We start from the raw sequence: 24,923 nt of genomic DNA, 5'->3' as shown, positions 1-24,923 counted from the left end.
CCAATCATCAACTTAATCTTGGTTAGTGTGACCCACTACAGAGGCTTCATATACATACACAATTTTAGGCTTTCACTGTGATTCAGTGGTGATATTGACCCTGTTATGATTGCACTATGTGTAAGACAGTTATGTTGCCGATGTTTCAGAGGAACATCCTGCATCCATTTTGGGGGTATATTCCTAATCCTTTCTAATTTATCATTCATCTATCAACCTACCATTCGGTGCTGTGTGATCTTGGAACTCACAGTGGTGAAATAACCCCAAAAATTGAGGTGGGGTTTGGGATTATGTATGTGAGGTTTGAGGTTCTTATAGTGGTGAGTGTCAAAATTATGGTTATCTGGGATGTGATGGAATAAAATTTGGTAAATGGGTACCAGTGTTTTGATCCGAAAAGATTGTAATCTTGAGTGGTTACCACATTTGATCCCTGAGTGGTCACACTGCCTGTTCTCACCAAGAATCCACACTGAGTCCATGGAGGCAGATGCTGGGATAGTATCTTAGAATGAGCTGTAATCAATTGCATACAAAATTCCTTAGATCTGACTATGTTACTTGTAATTTAAGTTTTTTAGAAGTAAAGTTTTCTTAAAAATACAGTTATGAAGGTAACATGAAAAATATTAAAATACGAAGCACACATCCAGAACTTCTGTATTTGTAGTGTGAATCTTAGCATTGCTGTTGTTATTAACTGTGAGCAACATTAAAAATCAGGGACTGTTTGAAGTACAGTTGTCTGGGGGCATTAAATTTATATTGTGGTCTTCTGAGTTATGAGACTTTGCAGTGTAGTAGGTGGTTAGCAGCGTTTCGGAGGAGGATACGACATCCATTTTTGAGGGTAGAATATGAACAGCGTGTTTAAAACAAAATGAGGTGATTGTGTGTGTGGAATAAACCAAGTGGGAAATCTTGTTATGGCTTTCAGAAATCTCATTTAGAGCTTTGTAGTTGAATGTGCAAACCTAACAGCTGTAAACATGACTGGAAGGGTTAGGGACATCCCATAGAATGAAGGGCTGATGGGAAATGTGAAAACAGTTGCTGCATAATATGTGAATTGTGACTGACAATCAGAACCTTGTCAGTTGATATGAAGTAAATCTAAGGAAGGCAGGGATACATCAGACACATCACCCTTCATTGCTCAGTTTTTTGGGTGCAAATATTTGATGTATTTGAAGCATCCATAAATACAACAACGACAAGCTATCCCTCTAAGAGGGTGTGGAGGTCCATAGGGTTGTGAGATGTCAAGGCTTGCACACTTTCTAGACAATGGGCTCACAGGCGACTGTGACATTGTCACCCTTACATGCCAGCTGCCCTTTACCCCCGGGAAGATTCATGGTTCTCATTTCTGTTAGAGGCTGAGTCAAGCCCAAGGCCACATTGCGGCTGGAAGGAATCAAACGCATGATTTTCCAGCTTGTCACATATTGCTTCAGTTCTGGCATGCTGACTGTGTTATTGTTTGTAGGTAAAATTAAGTTTTTGTGAAGTTGAATGAATATCTTTGTGAGAAAATATACTTCTCAGTCACTAGTTATATGGCCTATGGCACTTACGTAAAGTACCACTTTTTTTTTTATTGCTAGTGGGGTGGGACTAAGTCCCTTGTACTGCGGCCACTTCTGGCCTATTGTACCAGCCCCAGATGATAGGTGAGGGTGATTGTGGAGCAATTGGTGGATTGAAGATTGGCAAGGGGAACCGAAGTACTCGGAGAAAACCTACTCCAGTGTCACTTTGTCCACCACAAATGCCACTTGACCAGACCCGGGATCGAACCCGCGCCACTGCGGTGGGAAGCCAGCGACTCACTGCTTGAGCTGTGGCGCAGCCATAAAGCACCACTTACATCATGCCGATCTTTATGAAATTTGAGGTGGTATGATAAATTTGTGTGTGGACATCCAGCATATAAATCCAACCAAATTAGTCCAGTGAGTCATGAATTATGAAGTGACAGAGGGTAAAAAATCTCTATTTATCTTGAAATCTGCAAGACTTACGTAAAGAGTATATTGGGCTTAAACTGTGTATGCGATTTCTCTTCTGAACATCTTTTGTTCCAAGAAATATTTAGCCAGTCAACGCTTAAGATGCACGCAAAAATTGGAGTAGATTATCATAAGATGTCCATTATCGTTGTCAGATTCTATAAAAAAAACTGCAATATTTGGACATATTTCAATGAATTTCCCTAAAATCAAATTTTATGAATGTGTTTACTGGTTCTGGTTCCGTGTAACAAGAACTTGATGAAGTCATAGGCTCTCTTTTGCAACTTTTTGTTGTAAACTCACCAAGAAAATTATTCACACTTCCTGTCAGTTGTTTCCATGACAGTAGGCTGCAGTGAAGTTGCTAGGGGCTGTTCATGTTGCATGCAACACAGCGCACTACACACTAAAATGCACAGTGTTTTCTAATCAGTTTTGAATGTTGGGAATTTTTTTGGGCATGTGTTATGTGTTGCATGATAAACCCTAGTCGCTTATTTGATAATTATTTTAATGTTTTTGTTTATGTGTTTTTTTTTTCCTTTCAAGTAACATCTATTAAGTACTCGGGGCACCTTGGGGGTAAGTGAGCTTTACCTTCTTCACTACTCTAGCTCAGATAAGTAGATATAACTTGTTAACTTGAACCATAAGCTGTCATAATGTGCTTGTAGTGGGGACAGGAAGCCATCGGACACCATCCGGCTTCTTTCATGTCTCTTAACCCATTGGCTTAGACATCCGTAACATTTCTGTAACTACCATACGGTCTCCTAGACATGGTAACTGATCTAAATAAATGCAGCACAATTCAAAATGTGTCTACACTTTACAAGAGACTGCATTTTCCAGTTATTTTGATTATAAGAAATGTTTGTGGGAATAAACGTACTAAAACATTGCTGTACCATTGTGCAAAATTATCCATACTTATAAAGACAGTGGACAAACTTGAATGCTGTATGTTTCTTATCCCCTGTTCCACTTGAAACACTTTTCTTAACCAGTCTTTAACTCATGATTACTCAGTCTCTGAAGTTTGTCCATAATCTGGTATTCTGAAAGAACACAGTGTTTCAGAAACTGAATCTGTTTCCATTATCAGATGACTGAGATTAGCTCTTTCTGACGGACCTGAGTGAGTGCCTTCCCTTCCTTCCACCTGAGGATGGAAACATATCCCGTTTCTGAAGCATCATGTGCTTTCAGAATACCAGGTGATGGACAAAGTCCAGAAATTCAGTAATGCAGAGTGTTGTACATTATCACTGTAGGTCGCGGTGCAAGGGCCAAAAAGGCCTACCCGTTATACATTCATTCATCATCAGAACTTGCTAGAGGTGATTAAATCTACAAGCCATTACGGTTCATTTCTGAATGTTTTGTGGTGAAGGTGGTATATACTTAGTTTTAATGTCTTGGTCTCCATCCATTTATTCTTAAAATGCTGAGTTCTGGTGTCTGATCCTGGCTTGAGGCAAGGTGCAGTGATTTGCACTTGCCCTTTCTAATGACCCTTCAGGTTGGATTGTCTCTTAGCTAAACCAGTTTCTGAAGTGTATTTTGAGAATAAACTGTGATGAGATGGTCAGGACATATAGCACAGTTGGGAGAGCAGAGAAATATGCACAAAGTTTTGGAAGTAAAACCTGAGGAAAAGAGATCACTTGGAAGAACTGTATGTAGCTGTTTTACTTATACAGTAGTCCTAGAATTTAACTTGGATTTGATGGAAAAGAAATTCAAAGTACCTTAACTGGGACATGAACTGTGGCTTTACAATCAGTAGCTACCCTGTCTTGAAGTTTATGAATTATTGCTAAGTAATTTATTTGTGTTCTCTGAAAGTAAAGGGGTATGTGGTGCCATGTACTTTGCTAGATAGGTACAAATGCTTTGGTGGAACCAGCTGTCTCCATTTTGAGGGTAGAAGAGTATTCAGCATCTGGCTTCAGAGCAGAACTGACCCTCTCGCCCTTGTGATGGTGGCAACAGGTTCTTAAGGAATGTTGGTACTCATGTATCAAGCTACACAGCATCACATCCAAGATGACTTTAATCATAATACATCCCATTGTTTGGAATATCTGAAACACCGTAACTGAGATAATCTCCTCTTGAGTAGACAAGCATCAAAGTGGGCTGTGTTTGCTACTTCCTTTCTTCATATGCATTGCTTCGTTTTTATGTGTGCCATAGTCAGCATACATTTTACTAACTATTCCTTGTCAGTATCATTAGTGGATTGACTTGCTGTGTGATATTAATATCTGTTGTTCAGAATCTTAACATCTTAGAAATATATTGAGTATAATCTTGCTTCCGAAGGTCTGATAATTGGTATGTCATGTTACGCTTGCTCTGTATAAGTTTAACATTAATTCATGTCCCTATTTTTAAGCCTAATGTATCTTAAATTTCTTAATTTTGTGCTCACTAATGTAGTTTGTTTTAGACTGTAGAGCAGAACAGAGGCTGGGAACCTTTTGTAGTTACAAGAATGATGAGATATGATGTTCTTACAGTAACAGCCGTGAAAATTAAGTGTGTGATTTACTGGGGTGTGACTCCATGCAGTCTGATACAGCATTAAAGTACACTGAAGATGGAGGCAAGTTGCTCTGGTAACACTGTAGCAGACTACATGCAATCACATCCTGGAAGACAACAATCTTTAAGAACCACATAAATACAGACTGTGTAATTGCTCTAAATTTTGTTGTTTTATCGAGACACCAGCACCGTAAATAGTGGAGCAGATGCAGAGTAAGAATGTTTCTGGACCTCTTGCTGTACTGTATAGCAACAAATGCTTGGATCATAACCAGAAACAAACTATGTGGCTTTAGTCCGCAGGGGAACTATACCAACCGAGTTACCACCGCTTGTCAGCAAAGTTAGTGCCAACTTTAGCAGATAGAGGGTGTCACTTGATCAGTGCAATGAATCCCCACGGCTGTTAATTCCGGTTTTGTAGACCGGAGCCGTTATTTGACCAGATGATAATGAATTGTAAAAGATGTGGAAAGAAGTGGTTGTGACCTGATTTCAGGCATCTGCTGGTGCTGAGGAAATCTGGAGAAACACATGCCCTAGCTGAGGTTTGAGCTGTGTTGTTGTTGTTCCCAGCCATTGATGTAGAATAAATGATTTGCCTGAATACAGATGTGAAGAAACCAAAGCAGACAATGAACTGGCATGGCTACTTTGGTTGTCACTTGAGAATGCTTATAGTGATCTGTTTTAGCTGTTGGTTTGTTTGTTACTTTCTTTTAAGGTGGAGTGCAATTCATTGGTCTTCAAGGTAAGTTAACATTTCCAGTACTGATTTGTTAAAGCCTAGTGTTAATGAGCATGATTGGTTGGGCATTTAGCTTTTTGTCTGCACAGTATATGCCATGCATGTGGTGGTGTGTGATGTTCTGAGGTGGAAATCAGAAATGTAGCATGTAGATTTTTTCTTTGTGCTTTTATATTGGTTCCTAAGTTCAGCTGCAGTTCAGGAAGGCTGGTGAAAGTTACTGAACAGACTTGTGTTTTGTGGGCGGGTGTCTGGTGTGGGTTGTGCCCATACTGCTGGGTATTATGGCTGCAGTGTTCAAGGTTACACTTAACCCTCATCAGACAAATGGTGGAATTGTACATGTATCCTTTTTTACTTAATTTTGACTTACTCAAATTTCATGTTATGATTTCATGTGAGTGTGGTTTAATTTAATATTTTTGGTAAAAGGTAAATTGGAAACTGGGGTAGCTTAGTTGGCATAGTGACTATGCTGTGGTTTGGATGGCCAAGGAGTCAGGGTTCGATTCCCCGCATGGTGAAGAGATTTTTTCTTCTCAACAGTGTCCAGACTGGCTCTGGCGCCCTCCCAGCATCCTATCCAATTGGTATTGGGGGTGGGGGGCTGTTTACCTTGTTGTAAATCAGTAGTGGTATGAAGCTGATACCCCATCTCCATCGGGTGCTGAGGTCAAGAACTGTGAAGATACCCCTGCAGTCCTCCATACACCTTCATGGCATGCTGCTTAGTTACATACAAGATGAATGCAACAACTTGAAGACATGTAAGAGTGGCATTAGATAGAGGTATCAGGTTTATCAGCCCGAGAGCTGGTGTGAACACTGTCGAGAGATTTCCCCTGCCAGGAATTTAACCTGCTAAAAATAATGAACTTTTCTGATTGAAACAAAAAAAGAAATAGGATTTGTAAGCAGTTGTAATGAATAATATTAAAGTGAATTGAATTAAGATCTAAAAGTTGGTCTGGAGATAGGGACTAGCTCTGTCGATTGGGCCGAACTGAGTAGGTTTTACCTGAAGACGGAGACAGAATCCAGTCTCCGAAATATTGTTTTTTTTTTAAATAAACAGGACGGTTTTTAGATAAAGACAAGATGATGTATAATGTCCAAAAATATAATATTTATACAAATTTAATTAACATCTTTTTCATGAAAATTAAAGTCAGTATAACCAAAGGAGCACCAAATTTTTTTTAGATTTCAACTTGTGTGACCCATCTTTCGGAATACAGCTTCCGTATAAGTTGGGGGATACCAGTTCCTATGAATATGATCATCTCGCCATGTTTTATGTGAAATTAAGCTGGCACTAAGGTGTCAGACTTATGTGTGAACATGGCGATGGGCTGAATCTTTGGGGCTGTTTTACTGTAAAGATCTGAGGCTTAAAATGAGAATATACATAACATTTTCCAAGCATTTAAGTTGAAAAGTAGTGAAAGAAATTTGCATAATCTTGGTTCAGCCAAGTTCCGTGTCCCGGCTGAAGCTTCGACAAGAGATCAAGATTCTGATGATATGCCTATCACACACACACATCGCCGATGATGCCAGGTGAGTGCAGAGCATCAAGATGAGAGTGTCTAAGCACTCAGGGGTGTAATTTTGTGCCAGTTTGCCCACCAAAGAATCATGTGAATTCCATGGAACCAAACACAGGTCCCTGTGGTAAGAATCAGTGTGTATTGAAATGAGCTGAGTATATAAATACAATTGCAAGGTGCATGCTTTTAACTTTAACTTGTTTGGGTGAGCATGCGGAACATATTTATGGTGCATGTCATCGGTATTTTGTTTGGTTTTAATGGCATTGTGAAGATTTGGAGTTACTAAATGTTGGGGTTTAATGGTTAGAACTTCTGCCTTATGTTCAGAAGGTTCCTTGTCCAAATATCTGCCCGGAGACCAGCTTTCTCGACTGCGACTTTTCATGGTCTTCATTACCCCGTCCAGGAAAACGTAATGGCATAGTGCCTGTAATTCGGCCATGACACCTTCTTCCACATCCTTTACATTTCATTATTAATTTCCTCATAACGATACACGACTTATGCAAACCCAGGGTGCGTATTTGCCACTGAAGGCTTTTGAAATGAATACCCATGCTTTAAACATATGTGAGAATTGTGCAAGATTTGGGGTTCTTACGCAGGTGACAGTGAAGTTTCCCGTTTGTTGAGGGTGCAATGGTGTATAGTCTGGTAGATCGTTACCAACAGTTTGGGAGAGTATGTTGCCTCATCTTCCAGTTTAAAATATAAGCCACACATGAAGAAAGTGGTATGCAAGTAGAGGGAGAGAGGGAACAGGACTGGGAATTCTGATACTCTGATTCCCTGAAGATGGAGGTAGCTGGTTCCTCAATGTTAACATTCTACCAGACTATGTGCTTTCACATCCAGAAGACAATAGGCATCCAGAATCAGCAGGTGTCAAATTGTGTAAGATTTGAGGTTTTCACGGCAGTGACTATGAAGAAAGCGGTCTTCTGGTATGTGACGCCGTGTAGATATTGTGTTGACCGACTTTTCAGAGGAACACATCACCTCCATCTTCAGGGTAGTTGACTCGACATTACTCTCTGAGCACCTGCTCACGCTGGTTCCTCGCTCGCGGAGTTTCTTCTCTTTTTTTATTCTACCCTGAAGATGGAGGCGATATGAGGTTCGACTTGACATTACTCTCTGAGCACCTGCTCACGCTGCTTCCTCGCTTGCGGAGTTTCTTCTATTTTTTCTTCTACCCTGAAGATGGAGGTGATGTGTTCCTCCGAAACATCGGTCAACACAATATCTACATGGCGCCATATCCCAGTAGACTGCTTTCTTCAGATGTCAAATTGTTCATGTGTACAGATGGACGGATCAGTTTTATTTGTGCCGTCCAGGGTTGCAAACATGTAAAAAAATGGGCCCCGTGTTCTTAATGAAACCAGCCTATAACCAAGGGATTACAAAAGTAAAAATGCAGCCCAATTGGCTATTGCCATGAAATCCTTCATATCAAATGTTCATGCTGTAAGAAGCTTCATAGCTGTATATCATCGTTAAATAAATTATACATAAAAAGAGACTTTCACGACTCACAAACATTTAAAGTTAAGAGAGTTGTATGTATTTCAGTTTCAGGGGACTCCGATGACATCCCTGGTATTGGTCAGTATGAGGATTTCCACACCATTGATTGGCAGCGTGACATCGCGCGTGATCGTATGCGTCACCGCTACATCATAAAGAAGAAACAGGATTCAATCTGTGACCTGATAAAGGGGGCACATGATGCATGGTCTGGTTGGGTGTGTGTGCTGTTTGTTGGTCTCGTCACAGGCGTGGTGGCCGGTGTTATCGACATTGGGGCCAGTTGGATGTCAGATCTCAAGTACGGAATATGCCCAGAAGCTTTCTGGCTCAACAGGGAGCAGTGCTGCTGGTCATCCAATGAGACAACATTCGACAATGGAAATTGTTCTCAGGTAAGTCACAAGTCATGGTTTATATGAAGATTTTGAAGACTACGGTCTGTTACTATGTGGTGCTATTCTGTTCGATAGACAGGTACCAATGTTTTTGAGGAGGTTTAGGCCTCCATCTTTTGCACTGAAGATGGATGCAGAAGCTTTCCAATTTACTCAGAGTGACTGTACGTACTGGTCGATATGAAACAATATTGGGAATGACTGTGTAGGATTTGAGGCTCTCACAGCAGTGGTTATGCAGAGTTCTGTCTTCTGGGGTGTGATGCCATGTTGTCAGTTGAAACTCAGCCTGTGTTTTGGAGGAACATGTTGCTTCCATCTTCAGGGCATGCTGCCTGCTTCATACTGGTTTCTTGCTTGGATCTACCATGAACTTGCAGGTGACATGGACCTCCAAATACTGAATTTCAGTGGACTACATGGCATTATGGGGGCACTCGGTAGCGTATTGGTTGAGGCACTATGCTACAAGCCAGAAGGCCGCGGGTTCAAGTCCTGATGAGGTCATTCGATTTTTTCAATTGACCTAATCCTTCTAGCTGCACTATGGCCATGGGGTTGACTCAGCCTCTAACAGAAATGAGTACCAGGAATCTTCTTGGAGGTAAAGGGCGGCTGGCGCATAAGACTGGCAACCTCACCGTCATCTATGAGCCAACTGTCTAGAGAAAATGTGGGACCCTCAACGTCTCACAACACTATGGGCTTCCATGGCCTGTTACAGGGATAGCTTTACCTTTACATGGCGTTATATTCCAGAAGATATAACTCTCCAATGTTGTGATTATTTTGATGCAGTGGTGGACGTGGCCAGAGGTGTTCAGCCAGTCCAGGGAAGGTGTGGGGCCATACATAATCTCATACCTGTTCTACATTGTGTGGGCACTCATGTTTGCTGCCCTATCTGCCGCACTGGTGCGAATGTTTGCCCCATATGCATGTGGATCTGGTATTCCTGAAGTAAGTGCTGTCAGCTTGAAAATATGTTAATATTTTACTTCTTTGGACTGAGGTCACACAAATAGGGACAGCCTGTAGCCCAGTGCATGGTGTTCAGTTTGCGTCATTTTTCCAGTGCGTCAGTACATTTATATTCAAAATGCATGACTTCAATAAACATGGCTGTTCTTTTGGACATTATCAATTGTCATGAATTTTTTTTCTTCAAACATAGCATTTTGAAAACTGAGTGTTTTCCATCGTCATGTCTACATGTGTAAAAGAGGAAAGGGTCCTGCTCAGTTGGGCCCCTTAGAAAGAGATAATCTTGATTTTCTGGACCAAGATAATGGTCATAACGGAATAAGAACCTTTTCTGTTGCACACAATGGTGAGAATGCTTTCTGCGATACGGCTCAAACACAGTGGACAGTGTCCAAAATAAATGACGTGTTTCTTCTGGCAGACCATTATCAGATATATTTAGACATCACTTATATTATGTGATAGTTACACCCACAACTGTTTGACAGTAATTAAAATCTGGCCATAAGCCCTGGATGGTTGCTTTATTCCAAGACAGACTGGAGGGTTATTCCACAATTCAGGGGGCACTGATAGACGTGCCACAGTGATGGAATGGTAAAAAAGGTAAAACTGATGAAACCTGTTGAAAAATCTACGCCAATGCCAGTTTGTCTGTTACAAAACTCAAATGAAGTCACCTGGGATTGAACCCAATGCCCTGTCATAGAATATTATGCTGTTATATGTTCAGAATGTGTCTTCTGAGATGAGACGCTGATTAATTTTATGGATAGGTACCAGTGTTTCTGAACAACGCTGGTACCTGTCTACCAAACTGTGTGGTGTCACATCATGGAAGACTGTAATCTTAATACTCACCTCCTTGTGAACCTCAGGTCTTGTCCTCATTTATTGCAGATTAAAACGATCCTCAGTGGATTCATCATCAGAGGTTACCTCGGCAAATGGACACTGATAATCAAGTCCGTCGGCATCATGTTGGCTGTGTCGGCTGGTCTCAGTCTTGGGAAGGAGGGGCCAATGGTTCACATAGCGTGCTGCATAGGTAGGTTTCAGTTAATGGTTTCCAGAGTATGCCTTTTACCTCCCCTGATGGACCCATATAATTGGTTTGGGGGGGGGGCACTCAGTATTTTTGGGAAAGGTATGTAGTAAGATTTGAATTGATTTAATTACTTGCTTACTTACAGAGCTGAGCCCTTCTTGAGGAGAAGCCAATTCTGCAGCTACTCAAGAAATTCCCAGCATTTCATGGAACCCAAAGGTTCATTACCGTGTTCACAAGCGCCCTCCACTGGTCCCTATCCTGAGCCAGATCAACCCAATCCATCCCATCCCATCCTATCTCTAAAATCCATTTTAATATTGAAGAAAGCAGTCTTCTGGGATTTTGCACCGTGTATATGTGGTGTTAACCACATATACATGGTGCCAAATCCCAGAAGACTGCTTTCTTCATAGTCACCGCCGTGAAAGCCTCAAATCTTACATTTTAATATTGTCCACCCACCTATGCCTTGGTCTTCCCAGTGGTCTCTTTCCTTCCAGCTTTCGCACCAGTATCCTAGATGCATTCCTGATCTCCCCCATTCATGTTGCATGCCCTGCCCACCTCATCCTCCTTGACTTGATCATTCTAATTATACTTGGAGAAGAGTACAAGTTATCAAAATGTCATAACATTTGTAAACTCCTGATAAATATCAGCTGATAAAAACGTAAAATGTATTGATTTTAAGAATTGGAAACCGAAGGAACTGTTCCTTGTGCAGAGTGACACACAGTTCAGAAGTCGTGGTGTGGTGAGGAACATCAATATATAAAATTTGAATTTAAACAGACAGTGAGTATGAGCATATGGATAGGAGCATAAACACTCATCCAGTCGTTCTGATACAGTGGCTGTATACATACGTGATCTGATACATAAAACTGATTTGCCAAAGAAGTGACTAAGATACAACTTTTATTATCTCAGTTTGCTCTTGAACATTTCTCTCCTTTATCCTTTAGTTGTGCAACTTTTAATGCCATATTTGTTTATCACCAGGGAACATACTGTCATATTTGTTCCCCAAATACGGCCGCAACGAAGCCAAGAAGAGGGAGATTCTCTCGGCAGCAGCTGCAGCCGGCGTGTCTGTAGCTTTTGGTGCCCCTATTGGAGGAGTGCTTTTCAGCTTGGAGGAAGTGAGTATCATCACTCATTTTGCATGCAGCCTTTCGTTTGAATCCTATTAGCAAATCCGCAGGGCGCATCGCCTGTGTAACTCTCTCATTGCCTAAAGAAGGATCCTTGGGACAGTGATATTCACTTAGTCAAGAAATTCTGTGTTCAGCTTTTACATGCCATCTATATGGTAAGTATTGGAACCACACAGAATCTGTGATATCAAGGAAGTTGTCAGTGCATAATTTGGGGGAAGGGGCTTCTTTATGATTTTTAGTATTTTAGACCATATTGCTGTGAATGGTTAGGTAATGGATAAATAATGAATGGGAAGGACTGGAAGGGAGTGATTGTGGCTTAATTGTTGTAATATTTTCGCTTTTCCCTGGGGCAGGGGGCTGTAGAAGACCTTGTAAAGCCCCAGGATATCTGGCATCCTGGGCAAGATACAAACCGTACACCTCCCGAGTACAAGTCTAGAACATTGCTGCTATAGCACTTCGTTCAGCATCCTGAAACAGAGCGTATCGCTGATGGTATCATGGACAGACAAGGATGCATTATTCAGATTGTGTGCATATGACATCATTTTCTTAGGAATTTAACGATGGCAGTGATCATTCCCAGTGTGCTGAAGGTAGTTCAGTTTTGCAATGTTGTGTGTCTCTTGTGTTCTTTCAGGTCAGCTATTACTTCCCACTGAAGACTTTGTGGCGGTCATTCTTCTGCGCCCTGGTGGCAGCTTTCATCCTCCGCTCCATAAACCCGTTCGGAAATGAACATTCTGTACTCTTCTATGTGGAGTACAATAAACCGTGGATATTCTTCGAACTTGTTCCCTTTGTTGCCTTGGGAATTATAGGGGTGAGCTTTGCATAAGTTTATACTTGACATTAATTCTGCTCTTTCTGGGTTTTTTGGACATTGAGGATGTTGCCAGCATTGCTGAGATTTCAGTTGTACTTGCTGTCTCCATCTTCAGGGTCGAGGTGAGTGGGATAAGTTCATGTTTAGATACATACAAGTTTCAGCAGATGGGGGTGGGGGGTGGGGGGTGCCTGGTCTTGGCCAGTAGGGACAGTAAACGGAGAAATGTTATCAAAAATGGCCCTTTTAAGGGCCATCAGACATGCCAAACATGGTCATAATGTTCAGGGTCTAATCACTTCTGAGGTAACGTCAACCTACTGAATCAGCATGGAACTGAAATATATACAAATTTCCTGTCGTATTTATAGCTGGGGCAGTTTTTCCTAATGTCTGCATTTATGGCAGAGGGGTAAGGGTTGGGGAAAGTATACAGTAAATTGCGGGGCATGCAGTAGCATAGTTGGTTGAGGCACTGTGCTACAGGGATTCGATTCCCAATGAGGTCATCAGATTTTTCAGCTGACCTAATCCTTCCAGCCGCACTATGGCCCTGGGGTCTACTCAGCCTCTAACAGAAATGAGTACCAGGAATCTTCCTGGGAGTAAAGGGAGGCCGGCTGGCGCATACGGCTGACAACCTCACAGCCACCTGTGAGATGATTGCCTAGAAAATGTGAGCGCCTCGTCGTCTCACAATCCTGTGGGCCTCCATGGCCTGTTACAGGGATAGCTTTACCGTTTACGTTTTTTATGCAGTAAATTGTGCACTTTATGCTCATTACACAGGCCTACAAAAAAAAATTTTTTTTTGGTGTCTAGGATTTTAGAACTAATTTTAGTTATATTTAAGGCGCTGAATCTAACTATAAAATCAGTTTTTCTTTACCAGCTCTACTTTTTTAGATCAGCGTTTTTGTATTTTCCCTCTAATCACCCTTCTGATTGTAATGAAGGTGACAGTGATTATGAAGGGATGTCGTCAATCCCTCAACGTTTTAACCAGGATGAGTTAAATGACCTCATCAGAGATCTCAACCTGTCAAAAGAAGCTTCTGAATTACTGGCTTCTAGGTTGAACGACAAAAATTTACTGGAACAAGAAACCAAAATTTCCTTTTACCGCACAAGAGAAACGGATCTGCTACCCTTCTTCTCTCAAGATTACAATCTTGTATATTGTCACGAAATTAGAGGACTCTTGGAAAAAATGGCTCTTCCTGAATATTTTCCCGATGATTGGCGCCTATTTATTGACAGCTCAANGAGGAACAAGGTGAAAGATTTCACCAGGATATTAAAACTATGGAGGACCGCTACCAAGGAAGATGGGATACACACATGATGGCAGATTACTGCTGGAGTTTAAAAAGGGACTGTTCTAAAATACATTCAAGAAAGTCACGAAAAAGAAGCTTCCGTAGTGTTCCGTGACTATAGTTGGTTTGACTGTTATATATAGTCGATGATTTTTTCCTCTATCTTTGTATTTAATATAATAAAATAAAAATATAATTATAATATAGTAATAAAAATTCCATGTTGAGTTTTTTTATTTGATCCACTGATTTAACTTAAAATAGTGTAACGTATATTTCACCAAAATGTTATATCTTAAAAATTTGAGCTCCTAGGCAAAAACTAATGCCATATTTGAATTCAGGGCATCAAATTCATATGAAATCAGCTCCAAATACCCCGGCACCAAAACAGCTGTTGGCCTGTGTTATTGATCCTGAGATTTTTGATATTCATTTCCCACTTTGCCTCTTAAAACATGTTATTGAAATGGCATCATATTTTTAAATTTATGCGATTGGAGATACCTGCTGGGTATGTATGAGTACTGTCCTCCAGTGAAAAGAAGACAAGACAATTATCTATGCCTGCCTGCATGTACTGTGTAAGCTAAAAACATCTGCATAATTTTTGGAGGACTCTTACCATTGTTTGAAGCTTGATGTGTCTGTGAATGAACAGTAGAAAGATCAAATTCAGTAAGTTCTACACACTACTTGCATCATGTTTTTTCATTCATCTGTGTCGCATTCTGATGATGACACATCCTGATAAGATGTTTTTGTCTGACAGTAAGAGGCTTCACCACGACAGCAATGGTCCATGTAGATAAATAGACNTTTCTTCATAGTCACCGCCGTGAAAGCCTCAAATCTTACAAATAGACAAATATCTTGTAACTTCTGTTTGCAGGGCATGGTAGCTACTCTGTTCATTAAGGCTAATCTGTATTGGTGTCGCTACCGCAAAGTTTCCAAGCTGGGGCAATATCCAGTGACCGAAGTGCTAGTCGTTGCTGTGGTCACGGCCGTCATAGCATATCCAAACCCGTACACTCGAATGAATACAAGTCAACTCATATTCTTACTCTTCAGTCAATGTGGTGTTTCAAACTCAGACAATCTCTGGTATGTATTGGTTTATTGAATTGTGTACCTCAGGCTACATAGTGTAAAATAGTAGTATTATTAGTTAATAATGAACTGAAAAAGATGTGGAAGGAAACAGTCATGATATAATTTTCTGGGTGGGATTGAGCTGGCATAGCTTGGACAGTATAGGGAGGGAACATGCTGCAGGCTGGACAAGTCTGATTTACACTAAAGGCAGAAGTTTTTCTTTTCTCCACAGTGACCAAACTGGCTCGGGAACGCTTCAGGCCTACTGTCTAATGGGTGTCAGGGCTCTGTCCCCAGAAGTTAAATAGCTGGACCCACTTCTAGTGCCGAAGTTAATATATGGGAGGTATACTTCCGTTTCCCCATAGGTCTTCATGGTGTGGTGCTTAATTAAGCACAAATTTACCTTTATCTGAATGTTATGCAGCTGTATAATTTTTTTGTTTCTCAGCAGATGTGCGTGAATCTGAATATATTGTATACATACTGTATAATGTAAGTGATGGCACCTTGTCCTGTACATTATGTGGCAGTTATGTTTTGTCTTGTGGAGAAATGTCTGGGGTTTATTTGTGTGTACTGGTGAACTGGCCCAAGATTTGCCACCCCATTCATGTAATAGTAAGTGTTCTTGTTTTAAGTCAGTTATATTTGATTGCAGCGACTACAACCGCAACTTCACTGATGTAAATTCTGCCATTGAAATAGCGGCAGCGGGCCCAGGGGTGTACAAAGCCGTGTGGCTCCTCGTTCTAGCTCTCGTGTTCAAGTTGGTGGCAACGATCTTCACGTTTGGCTTCAAGGCACCTTGCGGCCTTTTTATACCCAGTCTTTGTCTGGGCGCCATAATGGGTAGGATAGTGGGTATTGGCATGGAACAGCTTGCCTACAACTACCCACACATCTGGCTGTTCAGTGGGGAATGTTCCACTGGCGACGACTGTATCACGCCCGGCTTATATGCCATGGTGGGAGCAGCAGCTGTGCTGGGAGGTGTCACCAGGATGACAGGTTTGTGTTCTCTTATGCAAGTGGTGTGTGTAAGGTAAGGCAAGGCTGTCCCTATAACAGGCCGTGGGGGCCCATAGGGTTGTGAGACGTCAGAGCTACCACATTTTGGAATTACTGGGTTTTTGGACTTTTTCCATCCTCTGGTATTCTAGAAAATAGAAAACGCAACGTTTTGGAAACTCCTCAGGTGAGGGGGGGGAAGACGACACCTGTTCTGTTGGGCCCCTTAGAAAGAGTTACGTGATGCAGGGCTGATAACCCTTAATGTGATGTAATATTTTTTAAAATCTCTTTAGTAAAAGGAACTAGAACACAGCAGTGATATTTGTGTGTGTCAGCAGAATGTTGAATATACTGTTTCAGTGTCTTTGGTGGTGATCATGTTTGAGCTTACTGGGGGCGTGCGCTACATTGTGCCGCTGATGGCAGCTGCCATGGCCAGCAAGTGGGTGGGAGATGCTTTGGGTCGGCAGGGTATATATGACGCTCACATTGAGCTCAACGGCTACCCGTTCCTCGACAGCAAAGAAGAATTTGCTCATACTTCTCTTGCGGCAGATGTAATGCAGCCCAAGTAAGTGCATAATATTATACTGCAGAATCCTGCTGTGCTCGTGATTCTCACCGTCCCCACGCAACTTAATACATGTATTCAGCAACGTTCATCTCTTCCTGTTGTTCAAATAATAAGAAGAGATGCATGAATTCCTGCACAAGGGGACTATTTTGAAAGGGGTAATATTCAGTAAGCTCTAGAGAAATTATTTATAGACAAATTTTGGGAAGTTTTAAACAACCTTTTCACGTAACAAATGTTGAGACGTCCCATTGAAATCTCAGTGGGTCTTACACTAGTACATGTTAGCTGGTTGACGTAATCATTCTGCTATTTCCTTTATTGTTGTCATTCACATATCCAGCCGACATATTACCTGTGTCTCGTGCCAGAGATTAAGTTGAGCAAGGAACCAGCTCACTCTTTCACCCTGAAGAGATGGAGGCAGTATGTTTCTCGGAAACACCAGTAAATTTCTGTGATAACATATGGTATGATATCCCAGAGGATTGTACTGCTTCATATATGATTTTGAATTTGCCTGTAACAGACCACTTGTTTCAGACATAATGAGCCATTGAGCGTGCTTACTCAGGACTCGATGACAGTGGATGATGTAGAGACGCTGCTCAAAGAGACGGAACATAATGGCTTCCCTGTGGTCGTATCCAGAGAGTCACAGTACCTGGTGGGCTTTGTGCTTCGTCGTGATCTCAATCTTGCAATAGGTAAGAAACACATTTCAAGGAAGAAAATCATGGTATTTACCAGACTGTACAACAACTTCAGTGGTAAGTTTTGAGGACGAATAGTTTTATTTCTTCCAGTAAAATTACTGTTTGGATAGTATACCTACACATCACATCAGAGTAGCACGTGAAATTCTGTGTTTCTTGAGTGACATGTGAATGTGTAGTAATAACCATCAGTGCCGTGTGCAGTTTGTAAGAATGAACTTAAATAGCTAAGAGTTCCACTTGCTTCTACTTGGTGTTCCACGATCATATCTTGGGATTTACTCTTTGCTGGTATGTACACAATTGCCATAAATACTCTGAAAACAAGTGTTATATATAAATGTCCAGCTTTAGCACTAGTGCCATATATGAGGTTTATTCAAGTGAAACCCTTGTGTATTTGGCCATGTTCAGTTCCCTCAGAAAGTACGGAAGGGCTGTAGATTTGGGTCAGATGAAAATGTCAGCTCCACTGTGGGGCGTTGGTTCCAGCAGCAGGCTAGGGAGATCTTAGCTTAGGGGATTCATCAGTTGGTGTGTAAGTGCCTGCCTTGACACCCATGGGGACTCTTTTTAATGGCCTCTGCTTCCCCAACCAGAACAACCCTCATACATGAGCTAAATTAAGTAATATTATATGTAGTCTTCTGGGACTTGGTGCCATGTAGTTTAGCCGATGGGTACCAGCATTTTAGAGGAACCTGCTTTCTCCGTCTTCAAGGTAGAAGAAGTTGGAGACAGCAGGTTCCTGAAAAGTGGCGTGTACCCAGTAGATCACATGACATCACATCACAGAAGAGTGTATAATCTTGATACCATTTTGAGTACCTTGAAACGTTTAGACTAACAGTCTCCATGCAATTGTGGTGGCCCTGTGCATTTTATATCTAATAAGCATATGACTGTACTGCAGCGAATGCAAAGCGCACACTTGAGGGAATCTGTGGGCAGTCCCTCGTCCTGTTTGTGAACTCGGCTCCGCCCCAGGCAACAGGCCCTCCTCCGCTGAAGCTGAAGAAAATCCTGGACATGGCACCCATCACCATGACTGATCAGACTCCCATGGAGACGGTAGTAGACATGTTCCGCAAGCTGGGGCTGCGACAGACGCTTGTCACACATAACGGGTAAGGACAGAACCTCTGCATCCTGAAGGAACTCATGATGGCTCCTCTTTTGGAGGTGTTCTACCTGGGCCTTACAAGGATGCATTCATAACTTCCCTCTCAGGGCCTAAATCCGCTTCTGTTCTGCCCTTTCATCCCACTCTTTCTTTCTTTTATTAATTTTTTTTTACCCTTTTATCCCATTTCTCTTATGTCCCACCCCAGGAAAACGGTCTTTTTCAAGGCTTTGGTTCCAGTTGGCTTGTTCATCTCCCAAGTCCCAATGATCCCTTCCTTACATTACATAACATTCCATCTTTCCCTGCTTGGATAACTTTTCACTCAGGTTCCTGTGAAATGTAGGTACGTTTCTACCAGACTGCATGGCATCATATCCACAGAGGATCATAATCTTTACATTCATCAGTGTGGAAGCCCCAAACCTCATAACATGTAACCTGCCTGAACGGTGTCCATCTTTCCTCAACGTGCTAGTGTTCTCTTCATTGGAACTTTGGCACTTAAAGGGGTGAGCAGACAGCATGGCTGCAGCTGTATGTACAGTGCAACCAGCTTACAGCAGAGGTTTGCAAAGAAAGTTAATACTAGCTCCTGAATCTGTGACGTTAAGTTGCTCTTAGTTACTTGATTTCACTGAAATGTAACAAAAACTCTCAGGTGGTCAGCCAGATTAGTTTTATGTCAACATTGGACTTTGACTTCAAATTGATGCAGTTGCTAATCTGGGAAAATTCAGTCACTTTTAGACAGCATGAAAACTTCAAGTCTTACATATGTAATGTTTTTGTTTAGCCGCCTGCTTGGTGTAATCACAAAGAAGGACGTACTTCGACATGTGAAACAGATGGACAACGAAGATCCAAATTCTGTTCTGTTCAACTGAAAACTACCCCAACTGGAAAGATGGAGACGTCTGTTCATTGATTTGAACAGCCATGTGTTCGGAACTGATGCAGCACAAGTCTAGACAAGCTGCGATTCTGAGAACGTTGTTATGTCGAGGCTGCTTTACTGCTCCATTTGCAGGAAGTGATGATTTAGTGTGGTACAGTTGGTACCACATGTGAATTGTTAGCGGAGACTTCTGTGCAGAATACATCACTTGACACCTTTGAATGAATTTACAATTTGGAGAAGACTGTGTTAGGACTATCCATGAATTTGTTCAGTCATAAAACTTGTCTTTATTTTATAAATAAAAATAATGGGGAGGAATATCTGTAGGAATGTTTATGTGTATGCTCTTCTATTTATGTTTTAATTAATCAGGAATAATTTTAGCACTACCATAATTTATAAAGATTTCTTTATTTTTTGTAGTAGTAAATTTTTACACAAGGGTTTATGTGCTGTTTGAAAATACTTGCCTGTGTCATGGTAAATATGAGACTATGGATGCGTTCTCCACCTTTATTCATTGATATTATTATTATTATTATTATTGTACAGTAGGTGTAAGGTGGGCAGAGGGGCAGGTAGTGTACATATTGCATTAATATTCCTTGTGTGTTGCTTAGGATTTTGATCATTGCATGTTTATGCTGGCAGCTAGTCACCTGTTATCCGTTGTCACCGTTTATGAAGAAGTTTAGAATGATGGTGATCATTAATATTAATGTGGAATTTCATAATTAAATGTATCAAGAATTGATATGTAAAGTTCATGTGTCCTCATTTATGTGTATGCTCTCCTGTTTTCATGAATTTGTATATAGAATTTATTGGCCAAATGTCATATGTAAATATATACAAGAATTTACTGCAAAGTGGATATTTGTGTGCAGTGACGCAGTTTCTGTAAAATTGGATCATTTGCAAAGTTTTCTTCTGTGGATATAAGGATCTCTGTCTATGCAGCATGTCTATACAACTCTCATGTCCGACAGGTTGGTATCATTTCATGTCTTGAGATAATTTTTCTTCATACAGGGTGGTTATAAAGAAACTCTGCTCTTCAGTATACAGCTGTTAATAATGTTTAGGCATTTTATTAAAATTACCAAGTAAATTGGTTTAGTATTATTTCTGACTTCATTTAGTAGTTTCTGATTCAAACCTCAGCTGGGACATCGAGTATCTTGATGATTTTCCAATGTTTAGGCATTTTATTAAAATTACCAAGTAAATTGGTTTAGTATTATTTCTGACTTCATTTAGTAGTTTCTGATTCAAACCTCAGCTGGGACATCGAGTATCTTGATGATTTTCCATTGTTTTTCTGTTGGTCCCTGCAGACAAATGCTAGGATAGTATCATCAGTTACGTCACAACTCCTCCTTTCCACATCCTTTTAAATTTAATATTCTTTGTTATCCAGTCATTTGATCCCATATAATCTTGCTTACTGACCATCATGAAATAAACTACAGGTAAATAAATTCTGGTACTTGATTGAAATTACTTAGTGGTTTGACACACTCTGCATGTGGAATATCATTATCCTTGGAAGTTGCAGGAAAACTTGTTTTCCTCTGTTTCAGTGTCTGTCTAGTTTTTGTACGTAATTTTAATTTTACTCATCTGTTCTCTGCTTACATAATGTGTTGCCTTGTCATGTCTTTATGCAGTGCAGCCTTCAGTCGGAAAAGGTTTACATTTTATTAGTCAAATGGAGTAGCACAGTGAATACACTTGAGTTGCAAAGACTATGGTCTTTATACAAGAATGCAACAAATATATGTAGTTTCATCTCTTTATTAACTGCCATAACATAGTAGATTTCTATGTTTTAGCACCACTTGAATAACTAGAAACATCATCAGAGAGTTACACTTTATTCCTTTAGCAATGTAAAATGGAGTTAACGGGTGTGTCAACTTACTGTCACAGATTTACGCATGGTATAATTCATGAAGGAGAGTGAAACTCCTATTTAATGAAGCTCGTACAGAAATGCATACAGCTGCATAATCAGTAATGTCCAATTTCTGAAACGGTTAGGTGGATTCTGAAAGAAACATGGTTATGTGGGAATTATTTCCAGCAGTAGAGAAAATAATACTGACTGTTGTTTGGACGATGGTCACACAAACTCGAGATACGAACTGTAGAAGGTAAAAAAAGCTGTTTACACTCAAGTGTCAGTTATTTGCTAAATCTGAATTTGTCAAGTACAGCTCATCCATTGGCTTTGACTCAATCTGGGAATAGTGCCTAAATCAATATCTCACTATTACAGTGTCTAGGCAGAGTGTGTGTGTGACAGGCATGGTGTTTATCATCATCTGTCATAATTTCTGTCTGTAGCTATTACAAGTCTCAGCAGTCTTACCAAAACGTGCAATATTTGTGTTCTTTGGATTTTTGTAGCTATGGTTAAATGTGTGGCTTCAGCTTCCATGACTGTGCGTCATCAAATGTAGAAGTTTTTCTAACATTTCGGCTAACCTTGTAGTTACCGTCTTCACACTTGATGACATTGAGAGGGCTTCGCATTAGGCATGTGTCAAAGCTAAAGCTGTGAGTGGGTGAGCAGAGGAGCAGGATGCTAGCCAATAGGGAGTGACTGTGCAGTTAATGATTAGAGTTGCAGTAACCAGTCATTTGTTACATAAATTATCGTTCCCCACTTAAAGTGTTCTAATTAATTTGAGTTAAAAGGACATTTAATGTAACTTGGTTTAAAGATAAGGAAACTTGCTACTTCAGAACTAAACATTTACAGTAGATCAATGTTTATAATGTATAAGATGGGTTAAACCAACCGAGAAGTGTGCATAATATCTCCCTTGACCAAAAGTTTAATCCTGTTGTGGACACAAATGACAGACCTGTACTATTATGGGCACAGGGAAAGGCCATGGAGTAACCCCTTGGGCGTGTCAAGCTCTTCCTCATACGACTTCATGTGCCATACTGACGGCATTTGTTGCTTGAAGCTCATAAAGAAGGCTTCCAGGATTTGAACATCATTCTAGATTCTAAAATAGGGAGATAAAATAAATGCATGTAATCAGCATAATTGTAAAAGCTCTATAATGGATAATGCTCAGTGGGATAGGCAAGCCAAGCATTTCCCCCCTTCCCAGATTTTTCAAAAAATAAAATACCGAATTTTAGAAAATAGTCTATGTATAATAGCAGTAATTAAAAGTATTTTTAATAATATATTCTTTTGTCCCAAATACTGCAGGGAAATCAGTAAAAATAGTCTAAATAGCTTAAATTCAAGAATTGAGGATCTCACACTAATTACTGTGAACAATAGTGTTTTTAGGGATATAACGTTGTAGTGTGGAAGAAGAAGTGAACTTTACCTGATTACACAGTGTTACAGCCTTACATCTCTGGCTCACATATAAGTCTAAGCAAATTTTGCTAGCTCTTCACCAAATGGAAAGGATCATAGTAGCATTAGTCTCAAAGTCCATGCTTAATCATAACTGCTTTATAATAATATCTGCATGATAGAGGGAAGTTTCTTTGTGATTACCCTGTTAGTGTGAGCTACAGAACAAAATATATTGGTAATTTTAGTGAAGTGTTTTTAATTGAATTACCTTGCATATTACAAAGTGTTCAGAAGTTCACATGTATTGATTTTACCTTGGAATTCATTGATAATTATTAAGATGAAAATATCCTTTGATAAAATTTTGAAGATCTCATTGTTTTCCTGGAAAACATGATTAAAACTTAATGTGACATAGCTACACAGTATGTGAACACTGCAGTCTTGTGGGTTGTAACTAAGGGAGGCAGTATGTTTCTCTGAAATGTCAGTCATTTTCTGATTTACACAGTGTTACAACCCAAAAGACTGTCCTCATAATCAGAAACCCCAAAACATGTTATGTGTTCACCATAATATGCATTTTCTACAAAGAAGAAAGTTTGCATCAATTGGTTTATTCTGGGATATTTTTATCTCAGTGTCCTTAAGGGGAATTACATGGTGCAAATAACGGAAAACAATTTTTTTTATGTTCATGAGGCTTAACTTGGCCCAAGTAGAAACTGTGGGATGCTGGTACAGTGGAACCCACTTCTGTATTTTCAGCCAAGCTTATAAGCAGCATATGTAGTGTCCTTCATTTAAAGCAGTTCTGAGCATCATGATATCTGCCCCTCCAGAGAAGTAACATCCGCTCATCCAGTGGATGAGTGTGTCCATGCAGTTGTCAGTATATAGAAATATAACTTTCCTGCCTGTTTCATATCCCAGAACTAACAGAACACCCAAAGATATGAAATTTCCTCCATACTCTTCCCCGTCTGTATGGCAACCACAGGCACTGAAGTGGTGTGCAAGAATTGCAGTAGAGTTTTGTGAAGTACTTTTAATTCTCATTCCAAATTCATATCCTTAATCATATGAGTACAGTCTAAGTTTATAATTTGTTATTCTTTATTTAAAATTGTAGTTAGTATGCTGTGATATTAATGAGGATAGCAGTCATATCCTGCTGTGTTAAGGCAGTATCACAGGGGGAGATCATTAGTTTTTGGTCACAGTATTTCTGAAAAGAAATGAGGAAACATAGTGAAGTGGTTCTGCCCATGTGATGGAGCTTATAAAAGGATGAATAACTACCATGACTGGCAAGAAATGGACCATAAGGAAACTATATGTTCTTCTCAGAAGTATCCAGTGATCAGCTTTCATCAAGTTGTCCAACAGAAATGGGTTCCACTGTGATTTGGAGGTTATGTATTTGTATGATGCCCAGACACACTAATTCACTGTTACAGAATGGAAATGGATAGTCATCGTATGTGCTGTATAAAAGCAAGAATATTTTCAGACAAATTAATGTATTCAAAGTGAATAATTTTGACAGTGAAATTAATGACGAAAATATTTGTTATCTGTAATGTATTGAACTGTTAGGTATACCTATTAACAACTAATGGCCAGCAGTAGACATTGCTAACCAATGTAATGAAACTTGTCACTGTTAACCATCTGCCCTGAAATTATTAAAATAATTTTGTAAAACATCTCTTGCATTCTATTTTAATATTTCTACAGTAAATTGAATGTTCATACAAATGAAATAGAAAAGCTGAAGATCAACTTAATGTGTAAGGTAAGTCTCTGGACTTAATTAATCAAGCACTATGCCATGAAGATGCATGGGACACTGGAAGTATAGCTCCACCATTCTTGACCTGCACTACATGGAGATGAGGTGTGAGCTTCAAGCTTTGGCCATTTTGCCCCTGGACTGAGGATCCTCTGCTATGCGCTGGATGGGCCTCAGAGCTGGTCTGGATGCTGTGGAGTGGAAAGAAATCTCTTTCCCCTGCTG

At 40.3% G+C, this 24,923-nt stretch overlaps 1 protein-coding gene across 6 annotated transcripts in view; it reads left to right on the top strand.

Annotated features, from left to right (window-relative positions):
- LOC111871405 (H(+)/Cl(-) exchange transporter 5) overlaps positions 1-24,612 on the top strand; it is a 30,316-nt gene extending 5,704 nt beyond the window's left edge. For 3 of the 6 annotated variants that reach the window (XM_023864493.2, XM_023864492.2, XM_033754239.1), the window contains 13 exons: positions 2,568-2,600; positions 5,296-5,322; positions 8,448-8,797; positions 9,599-9,760; positions 10,685-10,832; positions 11,838-11,977; positions 12,639-12,821; positions 15,036-15,250; positions 15,903-16,252; positions 16,616-16,826; positions 17,373-17,536; positions 18,459-18,672; positions 19,465-24,612. In XM_023864493.2, the coding sequence (XP_023720261.1) occupies positions 2,568-2,600; positions 5,296-5,322; positions 8,448-8,797; positions 9,599-9,760; positions 10,685-10,832; positions 11,838-11,977; positions 12,639-12,821; positions 15,036-15,250; positions 15,903-16,252; positions 16,616-16,826; positions 17,373-17,536; positions 18,459-18,672; positions 19,465-19,555 (2,288 nt within the window). In that variant the 3' untranslated portion in view covers positions 19,556-24,612. The remainder of the gene's footprint in view (positions 1-2,567; positions 2,601-5,295; positions 5,323-8,447; positions 8,798-9,598; positions 9,761-10,684; positions 10,833-11,837; positions 11,978-12,638; positions 12,822-15,035; positions 15,251-15,902; positions 16,253-16,615; positions 16,827-17,372; positions 17,537-18,458; positions 18,673-19,464) is intronic. The other 3 variants (XM_023864495.2, XM_023864494.2, XM_023864496.2) reach the window with 3 other exon arrangements.
- Positions 24,613-24,923: the final 311 nt, after the last annotated feature.

Source organism: Cryptotermes secundus, unplaced genomic scaffold (assembly GCF_002891405.2).
Source record: "Cryptotermes secundus unplaced genomic scaffold, Csec_1.0 scaffold261, whole genome shotgun sequence".
NCBI lineage: Eukaryota > Metazoa > Arthropoda > Insecta > Blattodea > Kalotermitidae > Cryptotermes > Cryptotermes secundus.
This window is presented reverse-complemented; position numbering and strand designations above follow the sequence as displayed.